Genomic DNA, 16,733 nt, shown 5'->3' with positions numbered 1-16,733 from the left:
GAGCTGCATCTCTTTCTCTGAGCAGTAGGTCTCAAGAGTGGGCTTAAAATAGTCAGCTAACCATGAGGTAATCAGATGTGCTATCATCCAGGCTTTTCTGTTCCATTTGCAGAACACAGACAGAGTAGATTAAGCATAATTCTTTTTTTTTTTTTTTAAATTTTACTTATTTGACAGGCAAAGATCACAAGTAGGCAGAGAGGCAGGCAGAGGGAGAGGAGGAAGCAGGCTCCTCGCCGAGCAGAGAGCCCGATGCAAGGCTCAATCCCAGGACCCTGGGATCATGACCTGAGCCTTGAAGGCAGAGGCTTCAACCCACTGAGCCACTCAGGCGCCCTGATTAAGCATAATTCTTAAAGGCCCTAGGATTTTTGAAATGTAATGAGCACTGGATTCAACTTAAAGTCACCAGCCATATTAGCCCCTACCCAGAGAGTCAGCCTATCCTTTCAAGCCTATCCTTTCAAGCCTATCCTTTCAAGCCAGGCATAGACTTCTCCTCTCTAGCTATGAAGTCTCAGGTGGCATCTTCTTCAACAGAAGGCTGTTTTGTTTACACTAAAAATATGTTGTTTAATGTAGGCCCCTTCAATAATGCTCTTAGCTAGTTCTTCTGCAGAACTTGTTGCAGGTTCTACATAAGCACTTGTAGCTTCCCCTTGCACTTTTATGTTCTGAAGACAGTTTTTGAACCAGCATCTTCTAGCTTCAGACTTTCCTGCAGCTTCCTCATCTCTCAGCCTTCACAGAATTGAAGAGAGTTAGGGTCTTGCTCTGAATTAGGCTTTGGTTAAGGGAATGTTATGGCTGGCTTGCTCTTCAATCCAGACCATTGAAACCTTCTCCACATCAGTAATAAGGCTCTTCTGCTCTTTTATTATTCGTGTATTCCCTGAAAGAGCACTTTTAATTTCTTTCAAGAATGTTTCACAACTTGGCCAACTGTTTGGTACAAGAGGCCCAGCTCTTTTTTTGGCCTTTTTCAGCTTTTGACATACCTTCCTCACTAAGCTTAGTCATTTCTAGCTTTTGAGTTAAAGTGAGAGACTTGCAACTCTTCATTTCACATGAACACTTAGAGGCCGTGGTAGGGTTGTTAACTGGCCTAATTTCAATATTGTTGTGTCTCAGGAAATAAGGAGAGGGAGATAGATGAGGGAACAGCTTGACAATGGAGTAGTCAGGACACACACAATATTTATTTAAGTTTGCCATCTTATATCAGTGCAGTTTGTGGTGCCTCAAAACAATTAAAATAGTAATGTGAAAGATCCCTGATCATAGATCACATAATCAAATTCAAATTTAATTATAATTAAAAAGTTTGAAATATTGCAGGAATTACCAAAGCTTGACACAGATACATGAAGTTTGAAAAATGGCACCAACAGATTTGCTTAATGTAGAGTTTCCAGAAACTTCCTATTTAAAAAATACACACACTATTTGCAAATTGTAAAAATGAAGTGTAGTAATATGACGTATGCTTTTATAATTTAATCTACAAGGATATGGGAATAGTTCTCCTAAAACATGTCTACAGTGATTAAATAATCAAATATAGGATTTCAGCCTGACATTTCTATATGTGGGTTTCTTTACTCAATTCAGTCTGTCATTAAGATTTAAAGTCTGCATATCTGAAAGTCTTCTTTAATGGAATCTCATCTAGAACAAATTGATCATCTACTCTAAAGATAAACCTACATCCTTATCCTAAAAATACAAATTGCTTATAACTTTAAAAAAGTTTTTGGAAACTTCCAAAAAAAATTATTTTCATTGGAAACATCTAGTCAAATGAAATTCTCGGGCGCCTGGGTGGCTCAGTGGGTTAAAGCCTCTGCCTTTGGCTCGGGTCATGATTCCAGGGTCCTGGGATCGAGGCCCGCATCGGGCTCTCTGCTCAGCGGGGAGCCTGCTTCCTCCTCTTTCTCTGCCTGCCTCTCTGCCTGCTTGTGATCTCTCTCTGTCCAATAAATAAATAAAAATCTTTAAATAAAAAATAAAAATTAAAAAAAAATGAAATTCTCAGTCAGAAGGCATTTTCTGATTTATGCATTTGTTGTGTAAATTTAAAAAAAAAATTGAAAATGGAATTCTTTGTGTCAGTTAAGATCATTGTTTAGTAATTTTGTGGAATAAGACATTTAGAAAATCCAAAATTATTCTCCTAAATAAAAGTGATTTATTATTTTGAGTACATTGATAAAATAAACTTTTGAAGTTAAAGTGTTCTATTTAATTCTTCTTATGTAGTACCTAGATGGAGGTACCATTATTGTGTAGTGCTTTTAGTTCTTAATAATTGATTTAGACTTAATCATCTTGAAACACTAGACCATTTTACTTTAACAAATTCTTTTATAGTGAGAACCAAAGGCTTTGAACCATCTATTGAGTATAGTTACTTCTATATACCTACATTATTTGAGTGTGTTTTGGTTTTCTAACTCATGCTATTCTAATTTTTTGGAAAAATACTTGAAATTCAAGTGTATTTTTAAAAATTTATATGTATATATTTAAAAATACTTATATATACATATATAAATACATATAATATATACATAGTAAAAAATATTGTCCTAGCAATTATTTTCCTATTTACAAATTTTATCTAGAACTCAGTTTTCCTGTATTATGTGATCCCCTCTTTCTTTAATGGGAGCGTGAGATTTTAGCCATATACTTTTAGATTGAATCATGTTTTATTTCAGGATGTTCTGTGAACGAGGAAAGGAGACTGACTGGGTTTTTTGTTGGGGCTCGTGGAGTTGGCCTAAGATCTTGGTTTTCACCATGAGGGCTGTGGTTTTGTGGTTTTGAATTTCCCTCTGATGCTAAAGAAAGTAATGCCCATATTTACTTATCAGCTTGCCTGGATTTAGGACAAGAGGGTAAGGGGGACTAATGGGGCTTAAAAGCTGTCAACATTCAAACATTAAAACATGGAATCAGACTCTTTACCGCACCCTTTGCTTTGCTCCCATTGTTTATTCTTGTATTCAACACATTACTTTTTTAGCTAAATTAATCCTTCCATTTCTTATACTTAAGACTCGTTGGCTTGGGAACCTTTCTTTCTTTTTAAAATAGTTCCTTATTTCTTAATTGATACTTACTTTTTTAAAATTTAATAGTTTAGTTCTTAAAAGGCAATCATAATATTTTATGTTATTAAAAAATCATGTGATAACATTGCTGGGAACAATAAAAAATATTTAGAATTTCATAAACTTAGTGAAATAGTACATTGATAGCTCCCCAAATTGACTTCTTGTTCTTCAGCTGCCTAGATTCATCACTGTATCTTCAGTTCTTTCTCTTCTTAAAGCCATGGGCCACATATTTGAAACAGGCTGCTTAAACCTGTTTGTATCAGAGAATACTCTGTCTTGCTATCAAATCTGCATTGTACCATTGGGAAATGAAGAGAAAAATCCCAGAGAGAAGGTAATTTGAGAGAAAGACCAATGAAATCTGCATAGATATTATTCTCACATCATTGGCTATCTCTTAAAGTGTTCATGCACAGGATGCAGCCCCAAAAAGCCCAGCAGAAATTTGTAGTTAGAGGAGAAAGAACAAGGCAGAGATTTTAGCATTATTGTGGAGCCAAGGACGCAGATCAGAATTGTGTTTTGTTGAGGGAGAAGAATCTTGGTAAATACCCTGCCTGGGCTTGTAGTGACCTCCAGAATTACACCTTCTTTTTTTTTTTAAAGATTTATTTATTTATTTATTTGACAGAGAGAGAGAGATCACAAATAGGCAGAGAGACAGACAGAGAGAGAGATGAGGAGAAGCAGGCTCCCTGCTGAGCAGAGAGCCCAATGCGGGACTCGATCCCAGGCCCCTGGGATCATGACCTGAGCCGAAGGCAGAGGCTCAACCCACTGAGCCACCCAGGCGCCCCAGAATTACACATTCTAATAGCAAACACCATATCCTAGTAATAAGGGCAAATCTGAAATAAACTTGCTCATAAAAAGCCTAAAACCAACACTTAAAGAGAATGAGGTATCTGCTATTACTCAGTTTGCATGCTAAAATAAAACTTAACCTAATTTCCATATGGGGGAAGATACCATCCAAAGCTTCTATAATTTCTTCACCAATCATTTTCTGGAATCCAATTAAAAGTATAATATAAGGGATGCTGAGAAACAGTACCAAAAGAAAAATTAGGTAATAGAGTTCATAGTTGGTCAGATTTTGGTGTTATCAGAAAGAGATTTCAAAAACAATGATTTTTTTATTCCATAGAATCAAGGAGTGAACAACAGAAGTAAACAGATAAAAAAATTTTCATAGAGAATTTAATCTACTAAAAAGAATCTAAAAATATATTTCAAAAGATTCTAGTACTTATTTTAGAGCTGAAAAATGACATATCTGGAATTAAATACTTACTTATTTGGCGTAATATAGCAAATATACAAGGAAGCAGGTTTAGGGAACTAGAAGATAAAAATAAATTCAAACTTCTAATAAGAGTAGCTTTTCAGCAGATCTTTTTTTTTTTTTTTTTTAAGATTTTATTTATTTGTTTGATAGACAGAGATCACAAATAGGCAGAGAGAAAGAGGAAGAGAAGCAGGCTTCCTGCTGAGCAGAGAGCCAGATTCGGGACTTGATCCCAGGACCCTTGGATCATGACCTAAGCTGAAGGCAGAGGTTTTAATCCACTGAGCCACCCAGGCACCCCCAGCAGATCTTGATTATTCTTATTCTTTCCTGTATTTATGCCAGTTCCCTATATCTTCTTTTCTCAATCCATAACTTCTCTTTCCCCAACTTTTTTCCTACCTGTTATTTCAGTTCTTACTTCCATACATCCCTTTTGAAGACCTGTGTCCCTGATATCAGTAGCAAACAATAGTAGGAAATTTAATTAAGGTGACTGGCAGGTTAACACAGAGAACACTGTTAGTTCTACTACATGAAGTACACAAAACTCTAGGTAGACAGGCACCAAGTAAACTTAGCAACAAGCAAAAGATGAGGATCTGGTGATAGAATCTGAGGTGCAAAGGCTTCTACTTTCCAGAAAATCAGGGTATCAAACACATCCCTATTTCCAGAGAAACAGAAGTTAAGAAAATGATCTATGAACCTATTGCAGGAAGCAAAGCCAGGTAATTATAGGTATGGCAGAGAGTTACTTGGTGGTATAGTCTACAGAAAAAGAATTGACTGTGGTTCGGTTCATGGAATTAGGTTCCTTTATCATAGTTGTTGGGTATAAGCAAACTAGGAAACATCTGTAATTTATAAATTCCAGCTGCCTTGGAATCATATTAGTCCCAGATCTAGTGATGTTTAAGTGGGTTCAGCTATGAGGATTGGTGGGCTTTTGAGGACAAGAAAATATACCAGTCATTATATCAGTTGTTGGTACATAATTGCTCTTAGGTTTGGTTTTATAGAACTAAGTTATGTATAAGTTATTTATTTCTCTTAGGGGTTAGGTCTATTATCATCAGATAAATCTTTAATTTGGCTGTGTCAGCCTATTAGTTTGATGTTATATGCTATTCCTAAGAAAGAGATACAGAATATTGGGCTGTAAAATGATTTAATTTTGTAATAAAGTATGTAGGCTGTGTGTGTTTGTGTGTGTGTGTTTGTGTGTGTGTCTATATTCCTAAGTTACCTTCGCTGGTTACCATGCCCTGCCTAATTTAACCATTCTAATCTTCAGCCCTAGATAGGAGACGATTTTTATCTGCAAATGGATCTTGTTTCAATATTAAAAACTTACATATCCAGTATTTTTTATAATTTTAGGCTTATTGAGGTATAGCAGAAAAACAAATTTCAAGACCTAGAAAGTATACATCATGATGACCTGACACATGTGTACAGTGTGAAGGGATTTCCTCTCTATATTTAACACACCAGTCTTCTCGCATATCATCTCACATACGTTTATGGGTTTTTCATTTTATTTTGTTTCATTTTGTTGAGAACCTCCTAGTACCACCATCCCACCAAATATCAATCATGCAACACCGTGTTATCAACAGTAGTCACAATGCTTTCCATCAGGTCCTCAGACCTTATTCATCTTGTAGCTGAAAGTTTGTACCCTTTTGCCAACCTCTCCCTATTCTCCCTATCCCTTAGCCCCCGTAACCACTTTTTTTACTCTCTGTTACTGTGAGTCTGGTACTTTTTTTCTTTTTTGTCCAAAGATTCTATGTATGCATGATACCATGCAGTCAGTATCTGTTGTTCTCTGTGAGGCTTATTTCACTTAGCATAATGTCTTCACATTCCATTCAGGTTGTGGCAAATGACAGGATTTCCTTTTTTGTCAAATAACATTCCACTGTATATAAATATGGTGACTTCTTTATCAGTTCAACCACTGATGGACACTTAGATTATTTGTATACATTAAAGGTTTTAGATTTAGCATTGGCTCTTTTTGGGAGGGGGATGGTCAGAGGGAGAGAGGATCTTAAGCAGGCTCCACACCCAGCACAAAGCCCAACTCGGGGCTCACTCTCACAACCCTGAGATCATGACCTGAGGTAAAATCAACAGTCAGATGTTAAACTGACTGAACCACCCAGCAACCCAAACGCCCCTGCTTTGATTCTATTTTTGAATGTGATTTGCCTCAGAGCTTTGAAATTTTGGTTAATAATATTGCTTTTGCATTAAAATCTTTTCAGTATTCCTTCCTATTTTTTCTCTGCCTGGTTTTTGCCTGTCCCACAGAATTTAATGACCTTGATCTTTATTTACTTATTAATTCACTCATAGATTCAAATATCTGAGTACTTACTGAACACCAAGTCAGAAATAAAGTCACTTCCTACATTTCATTTACCTTGTCTCCATTTGACAGTCTTTATTCCAATCAAAAGAATATCTTCCTAAGTAAGTCACACTAGTTTACTCTTTCTGAGTGTGAGTGAAATAAATGTTAACTTGCTTTGAATATTCTAGGATTTCTTTTGTCATTGTTTATTAACAATGTAGTTTAACAAAGTAGTGGTTCAACAAAAAATATGTAAAACAAGATTTTCCTAGTGGAGACTTGTAAAAACCCCAAACTTCCTATTTGTCTTTTCTTTAATTTTGCTCAGCATTTAAAACTCATTTTAAATTAACTGTTTTAGGTATTTATATCTTTTTTCTTTTTGAAACATCAAGTTAGGAGTACTTAAATTTTTTAGTCTCTCTTTCTCATGTCCACAATAATAACTACTTTTTTTTTTTAAGTCTGTGTTTTGAGGTGCGGTTCACTCTCTTAGGTTAATTTATTTAAAAAATGAGCAACTCTCAGGGCACTTGGGTGGCTCAGTGGGTGAAAGCCTCTGCCTTTGGCTCAGGTCATGATCTCAGGGTCCTGGGATCCAGCCCCACATTGGGTTCTCTGCTCAGCAGGGGGCCTGCTTCCCCCTCTCTCTCTGCCTGCCTCTCTGCCTCCTTGTAATCTCTGTCTGTCAAATAAATAAATAAAATCTTTTTAAAAAATGAGCAGTTCTATAACTTGACAAATCCGTACAGACGTGTAACTGTCATCACAATCAAAATACAAAGCAGCCCCATCATCCCAAAAGTTCCCTCTTGCTGCTCTCCTCCCACTCCTTTACTCTGATGTGTTTTCTGTATAACATAAACATGGAATGATATGATATGTGGCTTTTGAGTTTGACTTCGTTCTTTCAGCAAAATGATTTGGGTTTCACTCGTGTTGTTGTATATAGCAATAGTTTGCTCCCTTTTTGTTGATAAATAGTATTCTATTACATGGATATACCCCAGTTTTTATCCATGTACCAGTTGAAGAATGTTTGGGTTGTCTTCAGATTCTGGCTGTGAAGAACAAAACCACTAAAAACATTGAATTAGTAACTACTTTTTAAATGGGTAATGCTTAGAAATGGGACATTATGATATAAGTGTGAAAACAATTAAGTGGGAAGACACCAGAGACCTCAGCTCTCAAAATAGTTTTGCATTCAGTTAACTGTTAGATTGAATAGAGAATTTAACTACTCTATGCTTTTTTCTTTTGTAAAATGTGCATGATGTAGGGCTTACTCTAGCTTTAAAGTAACTTGATACTGTGATGTATAGGTAAGGTATTTATCCTTGTACTCTCTAAGAGATGAACTTATAAATGGTCATATACATCTTTATAAAATTAAGTTATATAAATTAAGTATAACTAATATTTTAAATAACAGGTTATTTTGTCTCCAAGTCCAGTCATAAATGGTTAGAAAATAACATAGTTTGCTTCATGAATTTTAAAGGTCATCATAATCTTGTGCTTTTTATTAACTATGTGATTCAATTAATTTTACATTGGAAAATTATTTTGATGGTAATACTCTTAAGTAAACCTTTGATTAATATTTTCATTAAAATATTTCAGCATTTATTTATTTACTTAAGTATTTATGTATTTTTAAATTTATTTTTTTTATTTTAGATGGGTCTAGGAAAGACAATCCAGGCAATAGCAATTGCTTACTTCTATAAGGAGGAATGGCCTCTTTTAATAGTGGTCCCTTCATCTCTGAGATATCCTTGGGCAGAAGAAATAGAGAAATGGATCCCAGAGCTGGGTCCAGAAGGTGTGAATGTTATTCAGAATAAAACTGATGTGGGGTAAGAACAACTTTTTGATCATTAAGCGGGTAAAAAAAGCCTTGTGTGTATTTATTATATACTGATGTTTGGAATAAAGTATAACATGTAAGTCATAATTTAGAAATAAGAGAATAGTGTGGAGCATTTTATTTTACATTTTTAAATGTAATTTAATAATGATTATTATTAAATTATTAAACATTCTTAAACGAATTATTTATCCAAAACCCAACAGTATATTTGATGTTAAATTCCTTTAGGATATAATTTAAAAGTAAACAGAAATATATATACTTTTGAAGATTTATGTAATATATCTTTCATATGTACTTGAAATATACTTAAAACTGGTGATTTGGGGGTTGAAAATTAATATGAAGCTTGTGAGTTTTTATTATCTGCAGCAATGGCAGATTTTGCCTTCCAAGTTGTTGGTTAATAGGCAAGTTTTATATGTAACTCATCATTATATGTAATATGTTGGCACTAAATTCATATCTCTAATAACTACTCTGAATATAAATGGACTTAATGCTCCAATAAGAGCACATAAGATATCAGAGTGATTAAAAAAAATGACCCATTGATATGCTGCTTACAAGACACTCATTTTAGACCCAAAGACACCTCTAGATGGAAAGTGAGGGGAAGGAGAACCATCTACCATGCTAATGGACATCAAAAGAAAGCAGGAGTAGCCACTCTTATATCAGACAAACTAGATTTTAAACCAATTACTGTAATAAGAGATGAAGCAGGACACTGTATCATAATACAGGGGTCTATCCCACAAGAAGATCTAACAATTGTAAATATTTTTGCCCCCAACTTGGTTGCAGCCAATTATAAAATCAGTTAATAACAAATTTAAACTCATTGATAATACAATAATAGTAGAGGACTTTAACGCCCCACTCAAAGCAACAGATAGATCATCTAAGCAGAAAATCAACAAGTAAACAGGGGCTTTGAATGACACACTGGACCAGATGGACTTAACAGGAATATTCAGAGCATTCATCCTAATGCAGCAGAATACATGTTCTTTTTGAGTGCACATGGAACATTCTCCAGAACAGATCACATATTGGGTCACAACTCAGGCCTTAATGGGTGTGAAAAAATTGAGATCATAAACATGCATATTTCAGTCGACAATGCTGTGAAACTTTTTGACCACAAGAAAAAATTTGCAAAGACCACATATACATGGAGGTTAAATGGGTTAACCAGGAAATTAAAGGAAAAATTTAAAAATACATGGAAGAAAATAAAAATGAAAACATGACAGTCCAAAACCTTTGGGATCAGCCACGGCAGTCCTAAGAGGGAAGTATATAGCAATACATGTCTTCCTCAAGATGCAAGAAAAGCCTCAAATACACGACCTAACACCTTACATTTAAAGGAGATGGAAAAAGAACAGCAAATAATGCTGGGGGAAACAATTAAGGGAAATAATAAAGATTAGAACATAAATAAATGATATAGAAATTAAAAAAAAAAACAGAACAGATCAATGAAACTAGAAGCTCGTTCTTTGAAAGAATTAACAAAATTGAGAAACACCTACCCAGATTTATCAAAAAGAAAAGAGAATGGACCCAAATTTAAAAAAAAAAAAAAAAACGAATGAAAGAAGAGATATCACAAGCAAACCTCAGAAATACAAACAATTATAAGAGACTATTGTGAGCAATTATATGCCAAAAAATTGAGTAATCTGCAAGATATGGACACATTCCGAGAAACATAAAAACAACCAAAACTGAAACAGGAAGAAATAGAAAATTTGAATAGACTCTTAACCAGGAAAGAAATTGAATCAGTAATCAAAAATCTCCCAACAAATTAGAGTCCAGGGCTGGATGGCTTCCCTGGGGAATTATACCAAACATTTAAAGAATTCATTCCAATTCTTCTGAAGCTGTTCCAAAAAGTAGAAATGGAGGGGAAACTCTAAACTCGTTAAATGAGGCCAGCGTCACCTTGATCTCAAAACAAGACAAAGACCCCACTAAAAAGGAGAATTACAGACCAGTATCCCTGATGACCATGGATGCAAAAATTCTCAACAAGATACTAGCTAACTGAATGCAACAGTACATATTCACCATAATCAAGGGTGATTTATTTCTGGGCTGCAGACGCGGTTCAATATCCGCAGATCAATCAATGGCATTATATTAATAAAGAATAAGCACCATATGTCTTCTCAGTAGGTGCAGAAAAAGTATCGACAAAATATAGCATCCTTTCTTGATAAAAGTCCTCAAGAGAGGAGAGGTAGAAGGAATATATCTCAGTATCATAAAGGCCATATACAAAAGACCCACAGGTAATATCATCCTCAGTGGGAAAAAACGGAGAGCTTTCCCCCTAAGGTCAGGAATACAGCGGGGATGTACACTCTCACCACTGTTGTTGAGTATAGTACCGGTTCAGCTGGTTTTATAAATAGCTTCTGCACAGGAAAGGAATAAAAACTTCTGTAGAGCAAAGGACACAATTAACAAAACTAAAAGGCAACTGATGGAATGGAAAAAGATATTTGCAAATGATGTATCTGATAAAGGGCTAGTATCTAAAATCTCTAAAGAACTTACCAAGCTCAGTACCCCAAAAAACAAATAATTGGCAGTTAAGAATTGGGTGGAAGACATGAATAGACACTTTTCCAAAGAAAACATCCAGATGGCTAATAGACACATGAAAAAATGTTCAACATCATTTGCCATCAGGAAAATACAAATCAAAACCACAATGAGATACCACCCTCACACCTGTCAGAACGGCTAAAATAAACAACTCAGGAAATAACAGATGTTGAGGATGCAGAGAAAGGGGAACTCCTTTGTACTGTTGGTGGGAATGAAAACTGGTGTAACCATTCTGGAAAGCAATATGGAGGTTCCTCAAAAGGTTAAAAACAGAATTACCCTACAACCCAGCAATTGCACTACAAGGTATTTATCCAAGGATACAAAAATGCTAATTGAAAGGAGCACATGCACCCTAACTTTACAATAGCACTATCAAAAATTTCCAGGGGCGCCTGGGTGGCTCAGTGGGTTAAGCTGCTGCCTTCGGCTCAGGTTATGATCTCAGGGTCCTGGGATCGAGTCCTGCAGCAGGCTCTCTGCTCAGCAGGGAGCCTGCTTCCCTCTCTCTCTCTCTCTCTGCCTGCCTCTCCATCTACTTGTGATTTCTCTCTGTCAAATAAATAAGTAAAATATTAAAAAAAAAATTCCAAATTATGGAAAGAGCCCAAATGTCCATTGACTGATGAATGGATAAAGAGGATGTGATATGTATAAACAATGGAATATTACTCAGCAATCTAAAAGAATGAAATGCTGCCATTTGCAACAACGTAGCTAGAACTAGAGTGTATTGTGGTAAGCAAAAGGAGTCAGAGGAAAAAATACTGTATGATTTCACTCATGTGTGGAACTTAAGGAACAGCACATATAGAAGAAGGGAAGGAAAAACAAAATAAGATAACAGATAGGGAGCAAACCATAAAAGAGTCTTAAATAAAAAGAAGAAACTGAGGCTTGAGGGAGGGGGGATGGCTGGGAGGATGTGATAAATAGGTAATAGGCATTAAAGAGGACACTTTTTGGAGGAGCCCTGGGTGTTATATATAAATGATGAATCAAATTCTATGCCTAAAACCAATACTATACTTTATGTTAACTAAGTTGAATTTAAATAAATAAAATAAAATAATAGAACTACCATATGATCGCACTACTGGGTATTTCCCCTAAGAATATGAAAACACTAATTCCAAAGGATATATGCACTCCTAGTTTATTGCAGGATTATTTACAATACCCAAATTATGGAATCAGCCCAAGTGCCAACTGATGGATGAATGAATGAAGAGGGTGTGGTGTGTGTATATATGTGCACATACAATGGGATACTGTTCTGTTATAAAAATGAATGAAATCTTGCATTTATACCAACCTGCAATGTTATAGATTATAATACTAAGTGAAATAAGCCAATCGGAGAAAGACAAGTATCCATGATCTCACTTGTATGTGATATTTAAGAAACAAAACAAGTGAATAAGGAGAGAAAAAAGAGACAAACCAAGAAATGGACTCTTGCCTGTAGAGAAAAACAGAAGCTTATCAGACGGGAGGTAGGTTTGAGGTGATTAAGAGTACTCATACCTTGGGGCGCCTGGGTGGCTCAGTGGGTTAAAGCCTCTGCCTTGGCTCAGGTCATGATCCCAGGGTCCTGGGATTGAGCCCCGCATCAGGCTCTCTGTTCCGCGGAGAACCTGCTTCCCCCTTTCTCTCTCTGCCTGCCTCTCTGCCTACTTGTGATCTCTCTCTGTCAAATAAATAAATAAAATCTTAAAAAAAAAAGAGAGCAGAAAGAGGTGATTTTATAGTCAGTTCCAGATAGCTTACAAAGAATAAAAATGTTATTTAAATTATTCAAGAATCACTGTATTGTATACCTGAAACTAATATAACACTGTATGTTAACTACACTGGAATTAAAACTTTAAAAATAAATAAATTTAAAAATTTTTGAATGCAGTTGTTGTACTATTTAGGAGCTCTGCCATTTCTCTTAAGGGGTACAGAGCTGCAGAAGATTGACTCTAGCCTTTATATTTTTACTTGTGATACAGAAAATGCAAAATTAATGTGTTTTATTATTAATGCATTTATTTATCTAGTTATTTCATTCCACAAACTGATTAGGAGCCTAGCACTATATATACAAAGACGAGTGAGACACATTCTTTGTCCTCATCAGTTTTATGAAGTAGCAAAGGAGATATATATGTACAAGAATAATTTCATTACAGTCTGGGATAAAATACTATAGATATATGAATAATTAAGTAGTTCAAAATATGAGCAGTCTCTTAGGCCAATGTTTGCATAAAGTTGTATCCTCCATTCCTCATTCCCATGCTTTGGATCACCCTTCAGCGAGTGAATTTTTGTTGTCACAATTTCATACACTCTGCTGGCCTTTAATGTGACAGTCCAGGAATATGAAATGCCTTGCAGTGCACTGGACAGCCTTGCAATACTAAGTATTGTCTTCAAAATTCCAGTAGCACCAGGCTTGAAAAATACTGCTATCCTCTTTGTGGGAAGGCTTCAATGAATAGTCAGCTAATATTTAAGTATCCCTTTTATCCATGATTCTAGAAATAAATATTCTTAGATAATAATGTCCTTATCCTAGTAAAATGTGGCTTTGTGGATGTCAAACTCTTCCAAAGAGCATTTAACCAATATTTAGTTTTGGTTAACCAAAACTTTAAATTTTAGATTCTGGCTAATCATACCTGAAAACTGTCAAGTCTTAAGAGAATTTTAATTTTAGCGGTATAATACCATCTCTTTTACTTTTCCCCTTATTTTCTTTATTTTCCTTTCCCAAAGAGTTGTTTTATGATAACTTGATTACTTGATTAATATTTTTAAATTACATAGATACTTTTTCTTTCTAGGAGAATATCGACTGGCAAAGTGACAGTTCTGGGTTATGGTCTTTTAACCACAGATGCAGAGACTCTGATAGATGCATTGAATACTCAGAAGTTCGAAGTAGTTATAGTGGATGAATCACACTACATGAAGTCCAGGAATGCAGCCCGCAGCAAGATTCTATTGCCAATAATACAGAAAGCCAAACGAGCCATTCTTCTTACAGGAACTCCAGCTTTGGGACGACCTGAAGAGGTATTAAAATCCTTAAATTTTGGCTTAAAAAAAGAATCTCTCGCCCCACCCAAAAAAAACCATCACTGGGAATTTCTAGATGGTTATTAATGATAAAATACATTTTTTACTATGATTGTTTTCTCTGTTTACATGTGAACCTTACCTGTGCTTGTGCATGTATAAAAAAAGTTTTTACTTTCAGTATAAGGTTTTCATATTTAGTATACATGTGTAATATTAATCACATTTGCTTTCTTGTGGAATCTCATATGCTTTTAGTCTTCATTTATCCAGTTTCTTTGACATTATAAGCTCCTTAGGATTGGAATTTAATCCATTTTGTATCTTAGCAATTGCATTATAGAACTTCCTTCTGTTTCCCCTTTAATTTAAGGTACATGTTTGAGGGGTGCCTGGGTGGCTCAGTCAGTTAAGCATTGGACTCTTGGTATTGGCTCCGGTCATGATTTCAGGGTTGTGGGATGAGCCCTGCTTAGGGCTCCACACTGAGCACAAAGTCTCACTCTAAGAGCTATGTAGAGTATGGAGTAGTTAAAGGGTTGGAAAGAAGAAATGGTGGATGAAATTCTTATGAGTCTGTAAGGGTCGCTGTAACCTTAGAGAAGCCCTTTCCGTTAATGGACACTGAGTCAGGAAAAAACGTACTTTTTGTCTTGTAGGGTTTTAAGAGTTAAAGGATATACTGATTTGAAAGTATCTTTCTCTGTGCCCTAACACATGGTAAGCACTCAACATAAAATAGCCATTTTTATTACTGATTAGTAAACAAACCATGGAAGATAGCTATTGATAGGGTATATTATGTTCATTCATTTTCACATGTTAGACCAACCTTACATTCCATGATCAATCTCTCTTGACTGTATGTCATTCTTTTTATTTGTTTCTGAATTCACTTTGCTTTATTTTGTTGAAGATTTTTGTGTGTATATTCATAAGAGTGATCTGTAGTTTTATTGTTTTATCTTTGTATTTGGTAACAAGGCAATACTGGTTTCACAGAATGAGGTGGGAAGTATTCTTTCTTTTCTAAAAGGAGTTTGTGAAACATTGGTATTACTTCTTTTTTAAGTGTTTGGTAGAATTTAGTGGATAAGCCATCTGGGCCTGAGTTTTTCTTCGTGGATAGTTTTAAAATTAATCATTCAGTCTCTTCTCTGAATATATGTCTATTCAGATTGTATATTTCTTGTTGAGTCATTTTGACACTTTATGTTTTTTTTCCACTTTATCTAAGGTATCTAAGTTATTAGCATACAGTTGGTCATAATATTCCCTTATAATCCTTGGTATTTCTGTGAGGTTGATAGTAATGTCCCCTCTTTTATTTCTGACTTTGGTAACTTGAGTCTTTTCTCTGTTTCTCTTTTAATTTGGTTAGTCTAAGCTATAATTTTGTCAATTTTCTTGTTCTTTCCAAAACCAATTATTTGGTTTCATTGATTATTTTTTCTGTTGTTTTTCCATTTTCTGTGTTGTTTATTTCCATTCTAGTCTTTATTATGTTACACCTTTTGTGTGTTTTGAGTTTTGTGTACTCTTTCGTTCCCAGTGTCTTAGGTAGAAAGTTAGATAATTGTTTTGAGGTCTTTTTTTCTTTTTTAATAGAGACATATATAGCTATAAATTTCACTCCTTGGAAAACATACTGGCAATTACTTAGAAAGTTAAAAATAGAGTTACTAGAAGATGTAGAATTCCATTTTTAAGTTTATACACAAAGAACTGAAAACATACATTCACAAAAATACTATATACAGATGTTCATAGTAGCATTATTTATAATATCCAAAAAGTAGAAAGAAGCCAGTGTCCATAACTAATGAATGGATAATGAAAATGCAGCTTTAAAAAGGAATGAAATACTGATACATTCTACAGCATGGGTGTGATGGAGAGGGAGAATAGGAAATGTCTAGTAATGGGTATGGAGTTCCTGTTGTGATAAAAATATTTAAGAATTAGATAGTGGTGGGGCGCCTGGGTGGCTGGGTGGGTTAAGCCTCTGCCTTCAGCTCGGGTCATGATCTCAGGGTCCTGGGATCGAGTCCTGCATTCGGCTCTCTGCTCGGCAGGGAGTCTGTTCCTCCTCTCTCTTTCTGTCTGCCTCTCTGCTTACTTGTGATCCCTCTGTCAAATAAATAAATTTTAAAAAAATTAGATAGTGGTGATTGAGGCATTTTGTGAATATACTAACAGCCATTGAATTGTACACTTTACAAAGGTGAATAATCAAAGTGGTATATGAATTGTTTCTCACTAAAGCAGCTCTTTCAAAAAAGGTATATTAAAATAACAGTGAGACACTACTATGTGCAACCGCTCAAGTTATAAAAATGAAAAGATTTCATGATGCTATTGGTGGGACCTGCTTTTTACAATATA

At 35.2% G+C, this 16,733-nt stretch overlaps 1 protein-coding gene across 9 annotated transcripts in view; it reads left to right on the top strand.

Moving 5' to 3' along the window:
- ZRANB3 (zinc finger RANBP2-type containing 3) overlaps window positions 1-16,733 on the top strand; it is a 338,626-nt gene that overhangs the window by 172,178 nt on the left and 149,715 nt on the right. For 5 of the 9 annotated variants that reach the window (XM_082689300.1, XM_082689302.1, XM_082689304.1 and 2 more), the window contains 2 exons: window positions 8,459-8,637; window positions 14,114-14,345. In XM_082689300.1, coding sequence (XP_082545426.1) covers window positions 8,459-8,637; window positions 14,114-14,345 — 411 coding nt within the window. The remainder of the gene's footprint in view (window positions 1-8,458; window positions 8,638-14,113; window positions 14,346-16,733) is intronic. The other 4 variants (XM_082689309.1, XM_082689308.1, XM_082689307.1 and 1 more) reach the window with 3 other exon arrangements.

Source organism: Mustela nivalis (assembly GCF_964662115.1).
Source record: "Mustela nivalis genome assembly, chromosome: 11".
Classification (NCBI taxonomy): Eukaryota; Metazoa; Chordata; class Mammalia; order Carnivora; family Mustelidae; genus Mustela; species Mustela nivalis.
Note: the sequence above shows the minus strand (reverse complement) of the source record. Positions and strands in the feature narration are given on the sequence as shown.